At 57.3% G+C, this 18,906-nt stretch overlaps 4 protein-coding genes across 9 annotated transcripts in view; 1 reads left to right on the forward strand and 3 right to left on the reverse strand.

Annotated features, from left to right (window-relative positions):
* Positions 1-1,205: 1,205 nt before the first annotated feature.
* On the reverse strand, positions 1,206-3,643 carry Rac3 (Rac family small GTPase 3). 2 transcript variants are annotated; one of them, XM_075989795.1, is made up of 6 exons: positions 3,480-3,643; positions 2,830-2,901; positions 2,480-2,597; positions 2,316-2,378; positions 1,818-1,977; positions 1,206-1,688 (listed from the first exon to the last, which is right to left on the reverse strand). In XM_075989795.1, exons 1-6 carry the CDS (start codon positions 3,512-3,514, stop codon positions 1,558-1,560), a joined length of 579 nt encoding a protein of 192 aa, XP_075845910.1. In that variant the 5' UTR covers positions 3,515-3,643; the 3' UTR covers positions 1,206-1,557. The 2 variants fall into 2 exon arrangements, with proteins under 2 accessions (XP_075845910.1, XP_075845911.1); XM_075989796.1 differs by having other exon boundaries at positions 1,334-1,688; positions 1,814-1,977.
* A 368-nt stretch (positions 3,644-4,011) lies between these two features.
* Lrrc45 (leucine rich repeat containing 45) lies at positions 4,012-11,658 on the reverse strand. 4 transcript variants are annotated; one of them, XM_075989790.1, is made up of 18 exons: positions 11,518-11,652; positions 11,039-11,294; positions 10,475-10,536; positions 9,822-9,892; positions 9,442-9,620; positions 9,139-9,267; positions 7,958-8,070; positions 7,567-7,625; positions 7,208-7,285; positions 6,910-7,045; positions 6,740-6,817; positions 6,507-6,618; positions 6,348-6,418; positions 5,936-6,028; positions 5,527-5,619; positions 4,977-5,150; positions 4,751-4,898; positions 4,012-4,510 (listed from the first exon to the last, which is right to left on the reverse strand). In XM_075989790.1, the coding sequence occupies exons 2-18, from the start codon at positions 11,256-11,258 to the stop codon at positions 4,314-4,316; spliced, it is 2,013 nt and encodes a 670-aa protein (XP_075845905.1). In that variant the 5' UTR covers positions 11,259-11,294; positions 11,518-11,652; the 3' UTR covers positions 4,012-4,313. The 4 variants fall into 4 exon arrangements, with proteins under 4 accessions (XP_075845905.1, XP_075845904.1, XP_075845906.1 ...); XM_075989789.1 differs by having other exon boundaries at positions 4,013-4,510; positions 11,039-11,400; positions 11,518-11,658; XM_075989791.1 differs by having other exon boundaries at positions 4,018-4,510; positions 9,724-9,892; positions 11,039-11,400; positions 11,518-11,658.
* Positions 11,659-11,853: 195 nt separating this feature from the next.
* Cenpx (centromere protein X) lies at positions 11,854-14,779 on the forward strand. The gene is made up of 4 exons (XM_075989798.1): positions 11,854-11,939; positions 13,953-14,004; positions 14,094-14,147; positions 14,337-14,779. The coding sequence occupies exons 1-4, from the start codon at positions 11,913-11,915 to the stop codon at positions 14,438-14,440; spliced, it is 237 nt and encodes a 78-aa protein (XP_075845913.1). The 5' UTR covers positions 11,854-11,912; the 3' UTR covers positions 14,441-14,779.
* Positions 13,173-18,906, reverse strand: part of Aspscr1 (ASPSCR1 tether for SLC2A4, UBX domain containing) — a 40,173-nt gene continuing 34,439 nt past the window's right edge. Inside the window, exons 13-16 of one of the 2 annotated variants that reach the window (XM_075989793.1) lie at positions 16,668-16,719; positions 16,394-16,463; positions 16,147-16,322; positions 13,173-16,059 (exon numbers count right to left, since the gene is read on the reverse strand). In XM_075989793.1, the coding sequence (XP_075845908.1) occupies positions 16,046-16,059; positions 16,147-16,322; positions 16,394-16,463; positions 16,668-16,719 (312 nt within the window). In that variant the 3' untranslated portion in view covers positions 13,173-16,045. The remainder of the gene's footprint in view (positions 16,060-16,146; positions 16,323-16,393; positions 16,464-16,667; positions 16,720-18,906) is intronic. The other variant, XM_075989794.1, reaches the window with a different exon arrangement.

Consider the following 18,906-nt stretch of genomic DNA (forward strand, 5'->3'; position numbering starts at 1 on the left):
CAGGTATAGCCTGGTTCCTGCACACTTTCATGCCTGGCCAGCTCCCTAGCAGGGAATGGAAGGTAGGACCTTCAAGAGGCTGGATCCTCAAGAGTTTGGTCAGTTTGCCTCAAGATAGCCTGTCCAGAGGTTTCTGGAGTGGAGCTGTGGATTGTTGGTAAGAACCGAACAAACCAAACAAACAGCTCTGTATGCCAACAGACCTTAATTTCCAGCCAGTGAGTGGTACACCCACCAAAAGAGAAGGGGCAGACATATAGCCAATGAGCTGAACGACTTTTGTTGTTTTCTAAAACTTGAACATTCCTATGACTTTTTATGTTATTTACAACATAATGAGAGGGTCCTGGTTTATTTAATTTGTAGTGTCTTCCTTCCCGGGCCACTGATAAACCAAGCCCTAGTCCATGAGGTTTGCCACATTCCACGGTGTGGAACTTGAATTACAGCTGACGTCAAGCTGTCCACTTGATATCATTTGGGGGGACGTGGAGATGAAGAGGTCCACAGTAGCACCCCATTACATATGAGGCCCAAAGGGTGGCAACATGTATTAAGCAATTAGGAAATGAGGAATTTGCTAACTTTGTTCTCAGCACAGCTAATTGTAAGTTTATGTGATTTAATTATTAATAAGAGCTGTTTAACAACTGGCTGGCAAACTTCCTGAAGAAAAAAAAAAGGAACAACCAACCCTCTGAGTCAGCATGAACGGATTGCATGCCTCCATGCGAGGAGAGCGCATCCCTGCAGGGCATCCTCCGGTCTCAAGTCTGCTCCAGGGAAATGTCTTCAGCTTCTGGGATAAAGTCCGAGTTCCGGACCACAACTCTTGGGTCTCATGGGCTGCCCTCCCTCCAATTCAGCAACCTGTGAGCATCTCATACCGGTCAGAGACGGGCCCGCTAGACTCACAGAGGCCAGGCTCCATCCTTTTCATAGACGGTTTTCCTCAGCTCTGAGAGAGATGCTGAAGCGTGTCCCCTAGGGTCCCACCCAGGCCCAGGTTTGCACACAGAGGACATCTGTACACGGCTAAGTGTGCCCACCCCTGCGTTGACCTGTGTGGTGTCCTTCCCCTCACCGAGGGTGTGTAAACCCCAGAGCTTCCTTTGGAAATGCAGTGCCCCTAGGAATGTTGGACTCCTCTGCCCTCAGGGAAAGGCTAGGGCAGGTACCACGGTGGAAGGCACGGCAGACGGTGAGACAGAGCAGGTGGTGAATGTTTATTGTATAAAATAAGAAGGGGCCACCCTTTCCTGGGACATGATGAACAAAACCCACCCCCACCCTCCCCTCCAGGGAAGCCCATCCTGGGGCTCCTCTGGACCCACCCCTGCAGCCCTGAGGGAGACCCTGCTCCCTCCTGGCCTCCCAAAGGAACCAGGGAAGACTGGTGCTATATCCCAGAAAAAGGAGGCACAGGGGACAGGACCCCATTACCCCAGCCTTGTCCCCATGCTCCCCCTCCCCACCCACACCACTTCCCACAGCAGACTTAGGGACACCGGACAGCTCAACCCGAGGGTTCCTCAGCCAGGCCGGCCAGACAGGGTTCTAGAAGACAGTGCACTTCTTGCCTGTCTTTTTCACGGGAGGCGGGCAGAGTACTGCCCGGATAGCCTCATCAAACACTGTCTTCAGACCTCTCTGGGTCAGGGCTGAGCACTCCAGGTATTTGACAGAACCTAGGAACATTGGGAGGAGGACAGATAGCAAGAAAGGGGCCAGCAGAGGGGGTAGTGTAGATGGGGGAGCGGCACAGGCAGGGCCACCTCCAAGCAGACCCCCAATCTGTGCCCCCCACACTTACTCACCGATCTCTCGGGCCATGGCCAGGCCTTGTGGGTAGGTGATGGGCGCCAGCTTCTTGTCCCGCAGCCGTTCAATGGTGTCCTTGTCATCACGCAGGTCCAGCTTGGTACCCACCAGAAGGATGGGTGTGTGGGGGCAGTGGTGCCGCACCTCTGGGTACCACTGTGGGAACAGAGGTTCTGACCCTGTCACAGGCTTCAGAGACCCTTATGCCCCTACTCTGCCCAAAGTGGGCCCCAGCTCCTGGGGCTTTTATCCCCTGATGCATGGGGTTCTTCCTGTATCACAAGGTGACTGGGAGTTTCTTGGGTTTGGCAGCAAACAAAGATACCCATCCAGGGAGGCAGGAGACTGCCCACAGCTTTTCAGTTAGCACCTATCGCCACTTGTGAGCTGTCCACCCTGACACCTTCAGTGTCTCCCTCAGCAGAAAAGATCACCGGCAGCGACCTTTCTCAGCAGGGGTGTGCCTTCTGCTAGGACCCCTTGGCCCACCCTACCTTGGCACGGACGTTCTCAAAGGAGGCCGGGCTCACCAGGGAGAAGCAGATCAGAAAGACATCCTTCAGAGGGAGGGACAGACAGAACTGACCAAAGGGTGTCCAAGCAGTATGTGTCTCCTCCCCATCCAGGACCCACCCAGCTCAGCCCTCTTGCCACCTACGGTTTGAGGGTAGGAGAGGGGCCGAAGCCTATCGTAGTCTTCCTGGCCAGCGGTGTCCCACAGACCCAGGTTGACCGGCTTCCCATCCACCATCACGTTGGCTGAGTAGTTGTCGAAACTGCAAAAAGGAAAGGCTAGGCTGGGCAGGGATGCTGGGCTACTGGCGCCCAGCCAGCAGGCTCGAGTTCTGAAGCCCACACAACCCAAACTCTGGCCAGCGCCTCAGCCTCACCATGGAAACCCAAAACTAGGGCCACCTGAACAAGACCTGGAGCCTAGGGGAGGTCCCGTACATGTGCGACTGGCCTCTAGTGGCCAGCTCCAGCTACCTCCCACCGCGGTGCACTCACACTGTGGGGATATACTCTCCCGGGAAGGCGTTGGTCGTGTAGCTGATCAGCAAGCAAGTCTTCCCCACGGCACTGTGGAAAGAGGTTCAGCCCACGTGGCTCCAGGGCCGAGCCTCCGCCCCTTTCCTCCCCGCAAGGGTAGCCAGCTCCCGCAGGGAAGGAGGTTAGTTTGGGTGACTGGGGTGGGGTGAGTAGGTCGTAGCCCTGCAGATCTGCAGCCACCTGGCGCTGATAGAAACCGACCAGAGCAGGCTAGCCTCCCAAGGAGCACAGCAGTGGGCGCGGCTGCAAGGGCTCACAATCCTGCAGAAGGCACGCCGCACAGGGGCGTCAGAGCTCCCAGCACCTTGGGTGGCTGGCGCGAGGGTGGAGCCACCCAGGAATCAGCGCAGGTGAGGCCCGGCCCCACCCACTGTGAGCACCGGGGTGGAGGCCGGGTAGCATCAGGTGTGCCCGGGCTAAGAGGAAGGTGGACGGCAGGCGCTTGACCCCACCCCATCGGCCCCTGGACGCACGCGGTCAAGCTATGGTGGGGGCGCGGCGGAACCGCCTAGCCAGGACCCCGCGTCTGTCTGCCCCGCCCCGCCTCACCTCACCCCGTAGCCGCCTACCAGCCCCTCCGCCCCTGAGGCTCGGGACAGCGCACTCACCCATCGCCGACCACCACACACTTGATGGCCTGCATGGGCGCGGGGCCGGGCGGCGGCGGGCGCGGCCGCGAGCCGAGCTGCGGAGAAATGCCCGGCGCCGCAGCGGCCGCGGACCCGAACGCCGAGCGAGCGGCCGGAGACAGCCGAGCGCCGCCGAGTGTCGGGTGCGAAGACAGCCGAGTGTGCGCAGGCGGGGCGGGGCAAGGGGCGAGCGGCGGTGGGGGCGGAGCCCTAGCCAGTCCTTGAACCCCGAAGGCTTAGACTGAGGGTCCACACCCAGGAACGAGGATGTGGTACAACGCGGCTCAGGTTGGTGATGCCACCGAAATGGATGTGCAGGGTGGCCAAGCCCAATGCTTCCCAGGGACACCAGCCCACCCTGCAGCTGAGAAACCCTCGTGTCTACAGACCCAGTGCAGAGGTGGCCTTCCTAGTTGCCTGGTAGCAATTGGGATAACCGAGTACCAACCCGGGAAGATTCATTCACGTGGCTGGGGCAGCGGGTGCAGGAGAAAGGAACTGGACGCGAAAGTGTTACCAAGTACAAAAGTCCTGTATTTCCATCCTGCCGTGGGGGCTTCTGTTCCCTCCTACCACAGTCCTGTTCCGGTTTGTGATTCTGGGACTGGGTCGTCTGAGAGCGTTCCTGCTTCGTCTCGCCTATGCTAGCGGTGAGCTGCGGGTGAACTCCCTTGGATGGGCAAGTGTGCCCGTGAGCACCAGTGATGACAGAACCCCACCCTGACACTGCAGCTAAGGCTTCTGAACCCCAGGCCTGCCTTTGAGAATGGGATGCAGCATTTTTGCACTCGCTCCGGGCCTCCCGGCCTCCCTTCACTTCGGGGGACTCAGGGCTCTCAGGGGAGACCCTTGCACGTAAGCCAGGACAGCGTTTTGCAGGAAGTTTGCCCTCTGGGCCTCTTCATCCCGGATGCGTGCGATCTCTGCCTCTTTGAGCCTTAGCTTTTCTCGGAGAGAGGCATTCTCACTCTCTCTGTCCAGCAGCGCCTCCCGGTGTTCACTCCCGACCGCTGCAAGCGAGAGGCTCAGTAAGGAGGGGGTGGGTGCCTTGCAGGGTGTCCCCGCGCCTTTAACCCCAGCAGAGGTGGGCGGATCTCTGAGTTGGAGGCCAGCGTGATCCACAGGAGTGAGTTCGGGGACAGCCAGGGTTATACAGAGAAACCCTGTCTGGAAGGAAGGGGTGCATCTCGAGGGGAGACCCCCACCCCACCCCAGGGCCAAGCTCAGCTGTCAGGTGGATATGTGATAACCTTTCAGCTGCCGTTCCAGGGCGGCCACCTTCTCCCTCAGCGCCTCCTGGGCCACCAGGTCAGCCTGCAGACGGCCCATCTGCTCCTGCAGCTCCACTCTGACCCTGGTCACCTCAGCCGCTTTCTCTTGCTCCTTGTTGCTCAGCTCCTGGGATGGGGTTGGGGAAGGTGAGCCTACAGCCGGGAGACGAACCCCTGGAGTCTGTGCTCCCCGAGTCCACGCTACCTGTTGCAGCTCTTCCAGGCGCCGCTGCTGCCCCTCCATTTGCAGGTTCAGCTGGCTGGCTCGTGCCTGGGACTCAGCTACCATCTGCTTCTGCTGCAGGCAGGTGCCCTGAGCCTCGTCCCTTGCCTGTGCCAGGAGCCGAATCTTCTCCTCCAGATGAGCGAGGCGGTGTTGCTGTGGGCAGGGGATATGGCTGCTGCCCATGAAGGGCTCCCAGTCTGAGCTCAAAGGCGGAGGGACACACAGTCTGTGTGGGGACTAACCTCCACCCCTCTGCAAGGACCAAAGAGAGGACTTCATGGCGTCACACAAGTTATCAGCCACTACACTTGTCCTGCATCCAGTATCATCTCTTGCTGGGCATCTCAAGCCAGCGCTATCATCTCTAGCCTTCCTCTTACCCAGGCAGCACGGGCTGCACCACAGTCCTGCTGGCTGCTGGGATCTCTTGAGCTCTAGTCCTGAGGCCCACAGCCCCCTTGGCCACTTCAACCAGACTCCTTTGCAAGGTGCCACCACTGGCTCCTACATACTTGTGACCGAAGCTCACCTCCTCCAAGCGGGCTTGGTTTCTGGCTTTGATGAGCTCCTCCTCGGCTTGGCCACGCTCAGTGAGCACCGCTGCCTTCGAGCGGCTCAGCTCCTGCGTGGCGGATAGACAATACTAGCCCGTCTTGAAAATGCGCTGCCCCTTTGACCCAGGGCTCCTTCCAGGCCACTGGGCAACCAGGCTGGGAGAACTTCTCCATAAATAGCCTCAGAACCACACAGCCGTTCCTTGCTCACTGAGCAGGGCTTTTACTGCCAAAGAGGGTAAAATGTCATTTCTAGTCTCTGACCTTTCGGGGATGGATGGGTCCCTATAGTGAGACCTAACAAGGCCGAGACTTAGGGGTGCCCCAGGGTCCTGAGACCGTGACTGTCACCCCGCAATCGACCCAGGGCTCATGTGGCCTCACCTCTTCGAGGGACAGCCGCATCGCCTCTAGTCTCTGTATCCTCTCCTGCATGGCCCTCTCGCTCTCCTCCAGATGATGGGTCATGTGATTCACCTGTCCAACCGCGGGAGGTAAGAGGCCAGCAAACTCAGGCTCCCCTAGCCCTCACCCCATGGGATCCCTGCCCTGAAGAGCAGGTATCGTTTTTGCTAAGGCCTGACTTCAATGTCCTGGGGGACAACTAGGACAGAGGCTCTGCTCTGGAGGAGGACATCCAGCAAGGAAGCCCACAGTGGCCTGAACTATGGATACTGTTGCCTGCAACTCAGGGTTCACTAGCCAGGGGCGAGCATTGGGAATGCTGCAGCACACAGGGCTGGTCTGCAAGCCCCAAGTAGAGACAGTGGAGCCAGGGGAATCCATAAGACAGCACCTCCTTCGAGTGCAGCTTCTCCAAGTCTTCCATATTTTGTTTGGCTCTCCGCTTCTCCGCATCCAAGCGCTCTGGAGGCCCAATGGGAAAGAGTGTGACGAGTCTTCCCGGGGTGGGGGGGGCTTTGTCCCTGGAGCCCCCTGTGCCCTTAGTGCCTACCTTCAGCTTGAATAGCACGGATCTTCAGCTCAGCTGATGTGTTAGTCAGCTCCTGCCTGGTCAGGAACAGCTGCTCCTGCTGAGACTTCACCTTCCGCTCCAGCTCATCCACCTGGGAAGTAGGCAACACTAGAGGAAGCGTCTCCCAGCCCCACGACACTACCCTAGGCTCTTCGGGTGGCTGGCGCTATCCCCCTTTGGCCACACCCTCTCAAACCCACACCCCCTCATACCTGGCTTCTAAGCAGCAGGTTCTTCTCATTGGCTGCAGACAGGTCTCTGAGGAGCTTAGATTCCCGATCTGCAGCTTCCTGAGTGAGAAGGGCAAGGCGACAGACGCTTCCAGTTGGGCTGTTGCCAGGTACTTCCGTCCGCCTACTAGTCCACACAGCCCAGCTCCTACCTGCTGCTCCAGCTTCCGCTCCTTCTCCTGTCTCTGCGACAGGCTCTGTCGTTCCTGTTCCGCTGTGGTCAGCAGTTCCCCCAGGTCCTGGGCCTTCTGCTCTGACAGAGCCAGCGCAGCCTCTGTCATCTGCAGCCTACAAAGAGGAAGACGGGCCCCAGTGCAGCTCAGTCATGAATGTCACCTGCTTGACAGAGGTCTTCTGTTCCCACTCAAACCCCAGGAAGCATTCGTCCCCTCCTCTCCCTTCTTGGCACGGTGATAAGTCTTGAAGGTGTCTGAGGGTTCCTCTCCTTACTTGGCTTTGAGGGCATTGATGATGGATTGTCTCTCGTTGAGGGCTTCCTGAAGCTGCCCAATTCGTGCTGCCGATGCCCTGATGGCAGAGTGGTGGCGCTGGGAAAGCCAAACCCCAGAGCCCCTGGCTTTTTTCCCAGCCTTGGCAGCAGCTCTTGATCTCTGCACAGTTATGTCTGTAGCATCCCCGAGTGCACCAGGCCGGAGCCAAGCACCCCACAGCTGCCACTAACTGCCATCCCCCTTGCTTGGATGGGAGCAATGACCTTGTTTTCAGCCTTGTAACAGGCAGGGCTCAGGTGAGGTCCTGCTCCAGTCAGAAGGCAGGCACTGAGTCGCAGGTACCCCCAGCTCACTCACCTGCTGTTCCTGGCCATGTCTTCTCGTTGCTTATCGATCGTCTCCATCAGATCCAGAAACTGGAGGCAGAGTCAGTCAAGACAGCATTAGAAGCAGAACCTATGCCGGTCAGGGACAGAAGTGCAGGCTCCCATCCACAGAGTCAGGCTGCAAAGGACTCAGTTCACTGTCTCACTCAAAACAAGGGTGGGCTGACTGACCGAGGGAGGCCTGGAGGCTAGAACTCCCTGCCTGCTCGCTGCTCTGTGGTGAAGTTGGCACACAGGAAGCGGGGCCAGGAGGCCACCTTAGCCCCGGGTTGCCTTGGCTCAGAGGCCTGGAGCAAAGGAGAGGGCAAGAGTGTGCCGCCAGGCTGGGCAGAGCCCAGGGCTAGTGAGGGCCCTCTGCTTACCTGCTTGGACTTCTCTTCCTGGAGGTTTTGAACCTCCTTGCTAAGGATGTTGGTGCGGGCTTTGTTTTCCCGAAAGGCAGTGAGCCGGTCCTGGTTGTGGTCCATGGCTTGCTCTGTCAGAAAGAGCCACGTTATCCACCGGGTTTGACATTAGGGGCAATGACCAACTCAGTCCTGTGCTGCCCGTGTCACCCTAGAGAAGACAACATCTCCACAACCAACCAGACAGCCCCATCCAGGGCACCTGGGTTAAGCTTTTCAGGACAGGACTGGGTGATGCAGGACCTTGGGACAGGAGGTCTTTTGTACAAATGGGGAAGATGCTGTACTACCTCAAAAGGTGGGCACTGCCTAGAGCATCTGGCTTCCCCATCGGAGGTCAAGGGGTGTATGACTTTAAGGGACAGGTACTATCTTCTCGCAAGGCTGACAGCATTATAAGCCCGATGTGGTACTGTATGCCAGTGATCCCTATACTTAGGCACCTGAGGCAGGGGGATTATGAGGTCAAAGCCAGCCTGGGCTACATAGCAAGACTGTCTTTGACACACACAAGAAGATCAAACATAAAACAATTATAAGGACTATGGCCACACAGATACAGGGCTGGGAATAAGAAGACATTGGAGAAGACAGAAGGGTCAGGCACGGGCAGCAGGGAATACGGCAAAGTCTGGGACCCACGACTCCAGTCCTGAAAGCTCAGACGTTGGTGGGCACTACCACGTGGTAAACTGCGGAGCCTGAGGCCAAGATATCACCTGTAAGGACTCGGGGTTCCTAGGCATCCCCACTCACGTTCAGTCTACATACAACACAGACACAAACTCAGGAGAAGCTGGGGGAAGCTACAAGGAAGCCTCCCTAGGTGGGGCTCAGGCCACCTGATGGCTGTCAGAGCAAGGCTTTAAGCCACAGGGCTTTAGCTTCTTGCTTGTGAAACCGGCACCCCTCACCACATAGGTGCTAAGATGTGTGAGCAGACGAGAGAAGCCTGCTGTAAGCACCAAGCAAGCTGTCTGTCTTCAGCTGCCTTCCCCTTGACCTAGGCCAGCTACTCATACCCTGGGCCTCCATGTCATGATCCCTGAGCCACACCCTTCTGTGGTGGATGGGCTTCTGTTTGGGGCTCCATGCCTTGCTCCAGCTTGTAAGAAGCTAGCAGCCCTGAGCGTCCGTACCCACAGCTCTCAGGACGTCGCCGGGGATGTTGTTCCCAGCCAGGTCCAGCCTCCACAGGGTTCTGTTGCTGGGGAGACAGTTCACCAGGGCCCGGCCCCCCAGGAGACCGATGTTATTCCAGCGCAGGTCTGGAAGGAAACTTGTTGTCACTCGGTTGGAAGGGAGGTCCTGACCCAGCCCAGGATGCTCCCTTTGTGCTTTACTGCCTGTGGCTGCCAACACAGCCAGGAGCAGAGGGAAAGGGTACGACTTAAGACAACCCAGCGTCTCACGGGGGTATGGCAGAATTCAGGAGACCTCACCCAGCTGCTGGAGAGTGGTGTTTCCCTTCAGGGCCAAGGCCAGTTCCTCTGCCCCCTTGTGACTGATCTGGTTGTTCCGGAGGTCCAGCTGCCGCAGGGTGCTGTTGCCTGCTAGGCCCCCACAGAAGGTGGCAAAGGCATCGTCCCACATGCCAAGGTTGTTCCACTTTAGGGTGAGACTACGGGAAAGATGGACACAGGTTCTCGGCTCAACTGAACACTTGTCCCACCGGGTCCAGGGCATGTAGCAGGTGAGAGTTAAGCTGGCTTACTATCACCCACCAAGTGAGCTGGTTGCAGGACTGTATCCTCTGGGGCCAACCCTGAGCCACGCAGAGAGGAAGCGGTGACGTACAGGCGAGGCCTGGATGTGGTCCTACCTCTGAATGGACTTGTTCTGTCGGAGAAGCTTTCCCAGAGCCCCGGCTCCCGCAGCTCGGAGGTTGTTGCCCTGGAAAAGGAACACCCTAGCCAGTCATTCTCGCTACCCTGGCTCTGAATGGCACATCTGTGCCCCCACAGACTCAGGCAGAGCACAAAGCTAGGAGGCAGCTCTGGGCAAAGGCACGGCTGCCAGATCCTCGTTTCCCTGACAGTAGCAGCATCATAGCGCCCAGTGCCTTGGAGTTTGCGTGAACTCTGTTGTAGATCATACTCAAAACAACACTCTGCCTTTAAAACACGCCCAACACACGGGGTCCTCAGAGAGCAGTCCTAAGACCTTGGGTATTGGGAGCTCTTTTTTTTTTCCTTTTCTTTTCTTTTCTTTTCTTTTTTTTTTTTTTTTTGGTTTTTTTGAGATAGGCTTTCTCTGTGGTTTTGGAGCCTGTCCTGGAACTAGCTCTTGTAGACCAGGCCGGTCTCAAACTCACAGAGATCCGCCTGCCTCTGCCTCCCAAGTGCTAGGATTAAAGGCCTGCGCCACCATCGCCCGGCTTTATTGGGAGCTCTTACAGACAGTCTCTAGCGGCTGTCAAGACCCCAGGCCCCTGGGTCTGTCTCTTTCCACTGCCCAGGGTGCAGGCCTGCTCACCTTTAGGTCCAGACGCTGCACAGTGGTGTTGGCACACAGCCCTTGGAACAGCAGTGTGGACCCTGTAAAGGCGGTTGGAAGAGAGGGCTGCTACCCAGAAACAGAAGAGGGACATCTGTCCTGGTGGTACCCAGGCTTTGAGTTCACAGTAGGAATGAAACAGAAGAGGGACATCTGTCCTGGTGGTACCCAGGCTTTGAGTTCACAGTAGGAATGAGTTTCCCCATTTGCTGTAAGGCCATGTTAGAAACATTTAGCTTGCCAAACGAGACCTTTCTTGAGCCAGGATGGGGAACTGTGAAAGCTGGAGACGTTAAGTGATATTACAGTGACATTGACCTCTGCTCCAAGGTTTTAGAAAAAAGCGCCAAAGTACACAAAGAAAGGAGAAAACAAAAGGGCGTGGAGGGAGGAAGGGGAGGGGACAGGGAAAGCACTGGCTTCCCAGCTAACAGCTACCCAGGTCAAACATAACCGGACATCGGCCCTTAGACCAGCCTGGAGGCGAAGGGCTTGAACCCCACTCGGAAGTTTCGGGTGCTGCTCCGAGGCCACCGGCCTCACCTTCCTCGCTCAGCATGCAGTCGCTGAGGACAAGTTCCTTCAACAGCGACTCGTCATGCAGCAGCTTGCCCAGGGCCCTGCAGGTGTCCACCGTCAGACTCTGAGTAGCCAGGTCCAGTCGGCCCCGCGGAAGCTGGTGCAGTTGCTGCAGGACAGCCTCCTGGGGCTCAGCTCCACTCTCCTTGCACAGGCGGCTGTAGGAGCGCCGGAACTCCTCCATGTTCCCGAACGCTGGCAGGGCCTTGCAAGCATGCCCCTAAACACAGGCTGCGCGTAAGCTTGCTAGGCTGATGACTGGGAGCCCCTTTCCCTAGAGGGTGTACACAGGGGCGTTGAGCTGAGCTGGCCCTATAAGGGGAGGCCTAGAAATGTGGAATAGAGAGGAGGTCAGAACCGCTCGAGGAAGGGGTTCGGTGATAGGAAGAGCCGGAGCGCAGAGCACACTGGCCTAGAAGAGCAGGTAGGCGCGTTGCACGTACCCTGATCTGGCCCTGCGGCCCCTAGCCCGCCCTCGCGACGTGGCCTCGGGTTGCTGATGCTGAGCTCTGGACGCGGTCCCGCGCGACTCAGTATCCAGGAAGAGCGTGGGGCTCCGGGAAGGATATGGGAACTACAACTCCCATGAGGCATCGCGGAAGAGGCGCTCTCGGTAGACCAATGAGAGCGCAGGGCGGACCTGCTCTGGGTCTCCAGCCACGGGAGCTGAAGCAGGACGCTCCGACTCATTGGTTGGGAACTCAGGGAAGGTGCGGAGAAGAGGGGGGACCCTCAGGTGATTGGTTTCTGAGCTTGGAGGCGGGACTTCACGGACGCGCTCCACGTTCATTGGTTGGGATGTGGGCGGGTTCCGGAGAGCGCGCCTGAGACTGTGGCCATGGAGGAAACGAGCGGCTTCCCGAAGGTGAGGCCCACGGGAGTGCGAGGTTAGCTTTGGGCGTTGCGGATAGCCGCGTGACACTGTGCAGACTCGAAGTCAGCCTTAGCGTCGTGTCCCCTTGTCCTTGGTGGGGGTCGGGCACCCCGGGGCGTGCTCTGCGGCTGGACCGAGTTGGTCCGTAGATCCAGGCTGGTGACAAGGGGTCTTCCCGGGAGGGACCACAGAGCCCTTTCAGCCGATGCGGGTGCGTGGGTCGGCGTCATTTCTCAGTGACAAGCAGATGTGCAAGGACTCGCCCATCCGCCGGGGGAAACTGAAGCCAGGTGTTCCGTCCCATGAGTGCTGCGGTCAGGGGTGGGCTTTGTTCAGGCTGGTGCGCGGCATGTGCTGACTTCCTGGCTTTTCAGTACTTGCAGAGTTTCGGAGGCTTTGGCCAGAATCGGAGTTGTGGGCATTCATTGGACTACGCCAAGTGGGCTGTCCGAAGAGAGAGTGCCAGGGAGGGAGGGACCTGTATCCCTGACTGTGGCCTTCTGGACCACTAACGAGCTTGTGTGCCACGGGATTTCCCCTAATCCACCCGTTGTTCATTGACTGTCCTGTCCTGTGCTGACGTTCCGTGGAGCCTTCTCTGGTACCTCTCGGGTAGCGTGCAGGGGACCAGCAGGTGGCGCTGCTCTCACGTCCCTCACCTGTGCTTCAGACTCACTATGTCCATTCCCACCTGTGTGTGTCCCTCGGCAGCAAATGGCTATCGTGGCCTCCACGGGACTGATGTTCGTGAATCCAAATTCACCTTGCTCTGTAGGTCACCCACTTCTAGGGTCCTGGGTAGGCGTCTTCCGCTGCCAGCCTTTTCCCATTCTGCTCTTCACTAGGTAAACTTGAGCGGTCTGATGGCTTCACAAACTGCAGATTCTCAGGGGCTCTTCATGTCTCACTTTGGGTGTCCCTACTGAATTTCGAGACAGGGTTTCTCTGGCTTTGGAGCCTGTCCTGGAACTAGCTCTGTAGACCAGGCTGGTCTTGAACTCACAGAGATCCGCCTGCCTATGCCTCCCGAGTGCTGAGATTAAAGGCGTGTGCCACCACCGCCCGGCTCCCACTGAATTCTTAAGCTTCTGGATTCTCACCCTCATCGCACACATTGCCACCTACCTTTGGCCACCACTGCTAATACTCATATTGCACTATTACAGCTAGGTCTCTCCAGACCTGTAGAAATTAGCTTGATACGGGAAATAACCAGACTAGTCAAAGGATAAAACAATTATACTTTATTTATTTTTTTATTTATTATAAGGGGAAAACTCACAAAATAGGAACGGGAAGTAGAAGTTAAGCTGTGTCACCGGGGAACCAGAGAGAGCGCACTGGGTCGGTGCCCCAGTTTTTCTCTTGGCCTCTAGGAAGCCATGCCTAACTAGGTTCCACCTCTTAAAGATGATTGGTTAACAAAGCTTCCCCCATCATAGGCCTAGTCTCTAAGTGTCTTCATTTACAACTAGAAATGACTTCCAACTTCTTGCCAACTTTCTTAAGCTTATGTGTTCTCGGATATCGTCTAGTCACCCACCCCTCTAGCCACAGCCTGGTTCTGATGTGCTAAGCATGGTGTGTGTGTGTCTGTGTGTGTCTGTGCAGGAGTAGTCCAAGCTAGGTCGTGTTGATAGACTGCTAAAGGGTCAGCATTCCTCAGCGCTGCCAGGGCCCGCTTTAGGAGCATAAGCCTCCACCCCGGACCCGATGGAGGATTCCCTCCCAGCAGTGAAGGTGCAGCTTTGTCCCTCAGCTCCAAGGAATGGCAATGATGTCACCAGACTTTCCCCCATCTCTTGTGCTCCCGTCCCTATAGGCAAGTGTCTCAAGCTCTTCTTGACAGCCCCTATGACAGCCTCCCCTCAAAGCACAGCCGGCCTCATCTCAGCCTGGGAAGAGGCCGAAGGATGGCAGTGCTGCAAGTTACAACCATGCTCCACCCAGAGCTGGTACTTGGGGGACCTGTTGGGAATGGCACTGACTCCCCCCTTCTTCCAGGAGCTGGTGAGCAGAGTCCTGCACCTGCACTTCAGGGATTGCAAGACAAAAGGTTTGGGGCGCCAGTGGGGTGGGGAGGAATTGTGGGGCACAGGGAGGAGAGGAAGGCTGTCTGCCCCATAACCTGCCCTTTCCCTCCAGTCAGTGGGGACGCGCTGCAGCTCATGGCGGAGTTCTTGAAGATCTTTGTGGTAGGTGAGCCAAGGGCCCCACAGCATCAGAAAATGGAGACTCCTTGTTTTATTCTTCAGTAGACAAGCTAAGGGTTTTTTTCTCAGCTATGGCCAACCCTCAGTCCTGTCCCTCACACTTACTAAGGAGCCACCTAGGCCTCCTCTGAGGCCTGGCAAGGGCTTCCCCCAGCTCACCTCAGTGTCTCTCCAGAAGCCGCTGTCCGTGGGGTGCAGCAGGCCCAGGCAGAGGACCTAGACATCGTGGATGTGGATCAGCTGGAGAAGGTGCTCCCTCAGCTGCTCCTGGACTTCTAGACGTTGGCCTGTGGCCTGCAGAGTCTAGGACGAAGTCCCTTCAGCATCGACATCCAGTTCCCCAGGTTCCAGAGAACGGGAGGACACCAGGAGCTGTTACCCTCCCTAGCTGTCGCCTCTGGGGGTCTGTGTGAGACAGGTGCAGGGAAGGTGGGCAGCCTTCCCACAGCCACCCACCTCCACCACCCCCACTCATTATAAACAGAGGCTGGCGGTGCTGCCTTCTTGCCCCCCCTCCATCAGAGCTGCTGTGTGGCTTTTAACCGGACCAGGATGCCTCCCTGAGCTGTAAATTTGTTCTTACAAAGCAACGCCAATAAATCAACACCATCTCTCCGAGGCTTGGCCTTCTTGTTGCCATTAATCACACAGTCTAGTTGCCCCACGCTCCTTCCATCCGTCTCAGTGGGACAAACGCAGGACGCTCAGAAAGGACAGGAAGACACACAGCATGTGTGCACATGCTGCCGTAAAACCACAGCAGCTGCCACTAGTAGGCAGTGCAGTCAAAGAATGTCTCTGTGAACCAGTAACCGTTCACTGGTTCACCGGGCAGCAGAGCCAGGATATACAGGAGGAGTGGACCAGATCTGCTGCCTGGGCCTGCTGTGGCCATGCTGGGCTGCAGAAAGGCTAACCTTGAGCCCCGCCCAACTGCAGTCTGAGTCTAGGTAAGGGATAGGCCGCACCCTCAGAGAGGTGCAGCTAAGAGGCTGACCTGGAAGCCCAATGCAGGTTTGAGCCTTCTGATCCGGCCCTGGCAGGCCAGTTCCAGGAGACATGCAGGGCGTCTTGCTAACCCTGACACAGCGCCCCAGTGAGTCCAGTGTGGGGACACCGTGGAGCACCCAGGAGTTAGGAGGCCCAGAGGTCAGTGCCAGTGGTAGAACCGTGGTATCAGTGAGAGGTGGGGGCAGGAGGACAAGTAGAAAAGGCATATAGTACCAAGGGACAATGACTATTCTTGAAGGGCCTAGACAGACTTCAGGGCAACCTCTGAAAGCCATGGTCAGACTAGATTTAGCTGGGTGGATGGAGCTGCTCTAAGTGCCCATGTCCTCAGTAGGTTTCTGGCAGGCTGGTGGACACAGAGCTCCTACCAGCTTACGTACTGGAACTGGACTTGCAGTCCCACTGAAGGCATACAGACAGGGCTACCAGAATACCTCAGGCCAGGCACAGCCAAAGGTAGCTTTGTGGTTAAGTGCCTGCTTCCTCTATGGCTGTATGCCAGAAGCTTGGAATGGCCCCAGGTTGTAGATAATTTGCCAAGGAGGCTTCCTCCTACGCTTCGGTCCATTCAGTAAAGGAGCTAATGAGGTCAGATATAAATGAAGAGGAAGCTGGCCTACCCAGGGTTCTGGCCTTCTCAAGCCCTTCAGAGATACCTCCGCTTTTTAAAATAGAAACACCTGTGGTCCAGCCAGATTCCCAGGGGTCCTTTGGGTAGCAGAGAATGAGACTGAGCTGGATGGAGGCCTGAGGGCCCTTTCTGCAGAAAAGAAAATCGGAGGGCCTTGAGAGAAGCGCGAGTCTTTATTCCTGCTCGGGGTGGGTGGGGTGGGATCCTGTGGCTGATGAAGGACCTCTCTGGGCTGGTAGCTCTCACCTCTTGCCGGCTGTGATACAAACACCAGAGTGAGCACCCGCTCCTGGGCTGCTGCCCAGCCACCCTCCTACCCAGTCAGTACGGGACAGGCAGGCACCTGGCAGCTTCAGCCACTTGGGCACTTTGCCTAGGCTTCTCCTCACAGGCTGGGCTGCCCCTTGAATGGGCTCTGGGGGCCCCAATGCCCCCTCCTCAGTGATTGGTTCGGACTCCAGGGACACAGGGTCAGGGGCTGGCAGCAGAGGTGGGGACCCGGTGGCCCGGGCCATACACCTACGGGTGAGAGGCCAAGGGTAGGTGGTGGGCACAGCCTTGGCGGGGCTCCCAACCCCTTAGGAGCTTACCTGGCCACCAGCATGTCAGCCGCAGACGGGGAGACGGTGTGTTCCAGCAGTCCAGGCTCCAGGTAGAGACCTTCAAGGCCAGAGCCACCCTCAGTCACGGTGAGACTTGAACCTCCACCCAGTGCCCCAGGGAGGTGGGGACTGGGCTGCAGATGCCCAAGCCCACAATGCCCTCAGTGTGAATGCTTTCTAAGGAATCTTGATCTGGACATCAGGGAAGCTGGGATTCTGGGTGAGCCCTGTTGGCAGGGGTCAGAGGTGAAGCCTCACTCACCTGTTGTTTCTTCAGCTCCAAAGTGCACAAGGGCAGCAGGGAAGAGGTTTGCCTAAGGAAGGCAGGGAGCAGGGAGGGCTCAGAGGGCCAGACCAGCAGTGTTCAGCAGGCTGGGGTCTCCCAAAGACAATCCCATCCCTTCCTCTAGCACTCTACCCTCGTGGACCACTTTTCACTAGTGTGACTGTGGTTCCTCCATGTTCCACTGCCCAGCTGCAGTACCAGATCTCCTATGACTCTGGAAACCCACGGTGCACAGCTTATGACTTGGGTACACCTTGGTAAGGCGGTCAGAGGAGACAAGAACTGCTGAGTGCAAGTCTGCTCCACCAGCCTGACACCGAAGTGGGAAAGACATACAACTCACCCCACTTATGCCCCCCCAAATAAGAGTGGGGGCTATGGATTGGAGCATCTCTATAGTTAGGAATGTACCCAGAGGCACTGGGAGACAGGAGTGCCCTAGGGAACAGGTGCAGGCATGAGGCAAGGGCTGGTTCCCAAAATCAAGCTGCTTTAGAGGCACCATGAGCTGAGAGATGCTTCCTTGTGAGTGACACTGGCTCAGGCAGGGTTGTCACCATTGGACTAAGCAGGAAGCTGGAGCCAGGACCAGCACAAGCTCCTCCTATTCCTCCCAAACAAGGATAGCTAGTGCTTTGAAAATGCAACTGAAGCTGGGCGGTGGTGGCGCACGCCTTTAATTCCAGCACTCGGGAGGCAGACGCAGGCGGATCTCTGTGAGTTCGAGACCAGCCTGGTCTACAAGAGCTAGTTCCAGGACAGGCTCCAAAGCTACAGAGAAACCCTGTCTTGAAAAACCAAAAAAAAAAAAAAAAAGCAACTGAATGCCTGGGATCAAAGCCTCTAACCCACATCTACCAAAGGGGGTGGAGGATATGGGGTTTCTAACCAGGGACTGGCCCTGCTTTCTTGGGCACAGGTGTGGCGTGGGAGTGAGAAATGGATAGGGTTGCTTCCGTTGACACCCTTGGACATGAGGCTCTGAGCCCTCCTTAACAGGGTATGTGACAGCACAGCCCAGAGTTGTAGGGGCCCAAGAGGCCCTAGTATCACACACCAGAATGTTTTCCTCTTTTTCAGTCTCTGTGCCTTGGGGGAGGGGGTGGGGGGCGCGGCTGGGGCTGGCTGACGTGGCCAAAGACTCAGGGCAGCCAGGAGCCTGGCAGGACCTGGGAAGGGGCTGCAGCTGCAGGCTGAGGGCATTCTTTCCATGCGGCTTCAGGCTCCTGTGAGTGCCACAGGCTGGAGGGGTGGGCGGGGTGGGTGGGGTTGGGGGGGGATGTTAAAAGATTAATAAGAGCAAGCTTCAAAGGCCAGGCCTAGGAACTGAAACCTCAGCCTCCAGCCGGCAGCGGAGGGACACAAACAAGGGCGGTGAAGGCTTTGAAACGCAATTGTGAGGTCTGCGATCAAAGCCTCGTGAGAGGAGGCCTGTGGGGTGGGCGGGGGGCTGCCCTAGTGCCCCTGGACAGGCGCCAGAAGGAAGCCAGGGATCCAAGCAGGGGGCATGGGGAGGACAGTGCTGAGGCCTTCCTCAGCCCAGAATGGCTAGTCTTCAGGGCCGACAACTGAGCAGGGTCCACAGGCCCGCCCTGGTCTCACTCTTTCTAGCACTTCTGGGAGCCTGACTGGCACATCCACAAGATCTCATCTGTCCTCGGGCTCCAGTCAAGGGGGCTCCCTTGGAAGTAACTGAGGAGGCAGCTGCCATGTGGCAGCTCCAAGACTGGACCCTTACCTGGAAATGCTTAGGAAGCTCAAAGAGGGCCAGGCAGAACCCAGAACACTGAGAGAGGAAAGGCCAGCTGTGGGCTCTGGCCCCACCCAGCCCCAGCTGAGGGAGAAGTGAGGGCAGTGGACTTGCTGACCTCCCCCTGCAGCTGGTCCCCTGTGACAGTGTGGGAGCTTCTGTCCTCTTCAGGACCACAGGAACAGCCATCACTTTGGTTCATAACCAAAAGCAAGGCTGCTATCTTCCACTTTCTCCCCAGGACCAAACCCCTTCAGGGTTTTGCATTCTCAAGCTGCCTGGCTACACACCAGCCATGGCCAGAATCAAGCCTGTTCAAGGGCGGGAATAGTGGAACAGCCTGTTGGTAAGGTCTCCTTCCGAGGAAGAGTGACCTGTGTTCCAATGACAGGAGACAGGGAAATCCCTGGCTGGGGTCTCAGCAGACTCAGCTGCAGGCCTGAGGAGTCCTCTGGGCACTGTTTG

This window comes from Microtus pennsylvanicus, chromosome 11 (assembly GCF_037038515.1).
Source record: "Microtus pennsylvanicus isolate mMicPen1 chromosome 11, mMicPen1.hap1, whole genome shotgun sequence".
NCBI classification, from domain to species: domain Eukaryota; kingdom Metazoa; phylum Chordata; class Mammalia; order Rodentia; family Cricetidae; genus Microtus; species Microtus pennsylvanicus.

Bases quoted from the DNA above. Each gene is read 5' to 3' on its own strand.
- Rac3 (XM_075989795.1), bottom strand. From the start codon at position 3,514: ATGCAGGCCATCAAGTGTGTGGTGGTCGGCGATGG. The intron at 2,379-2,479 runs GTAGGTGGCAAG...CTCCCTCTGAAG, and splicing joins CCCTCTCCTACCCTCAAACC to GATGTCTTTCTGATCTGCTT. The intron at 1,689-1,817 runs GTGAGTAAGTGT...CAATGTTCCTAG, and splicing joins GGCCATGGCCCGAGAGATCG to GTTCTGTCAAATACCTGGAG.
- Lrrc45 (XM_075989790.1), bottom strand. From the start codon at position 11,258: ATGGAGGAGTTCCGGCGCTCCTACAGCCGCCTGTGCAAGGAGAGTGGA. The intron at 9,268-9,441 runs GTGAGGTCTCCT...GTTTCCTTCCAG, and splicing joins CACCACTCTCCAGCAGCTGG to ACCTGCGCTGGAATAACATC. The intron at 6,619-6,739 runs GTATGAGGGGGT...CCTACTTCCCAG, and splicing joins ACCTGCTGCTTAGAAGCCAG to GTGGATGAGCTGGAGCGGAA.
- Cenpx (XM_075989798.1), top strand. From the start codon at position 11,913: ATGGAGGAAACGAGCGGCTTCCCGAAG. The intron at 11,940-13,952 runs GTGAGGCCCACG...CCCTTCTTCCAG, and splicing joins AAACGAGCGGCTTCCCGAAG to GAGCTGGTGAGCAGAGTCCT. The intron at 14,005-14,093 runs GTTTGGGGCGCC...CTTTCCCTCCAG, and splicing joins CAGGGATTGCAAGACAAAAG to TCAGTGGGGACGCGCTGCAG.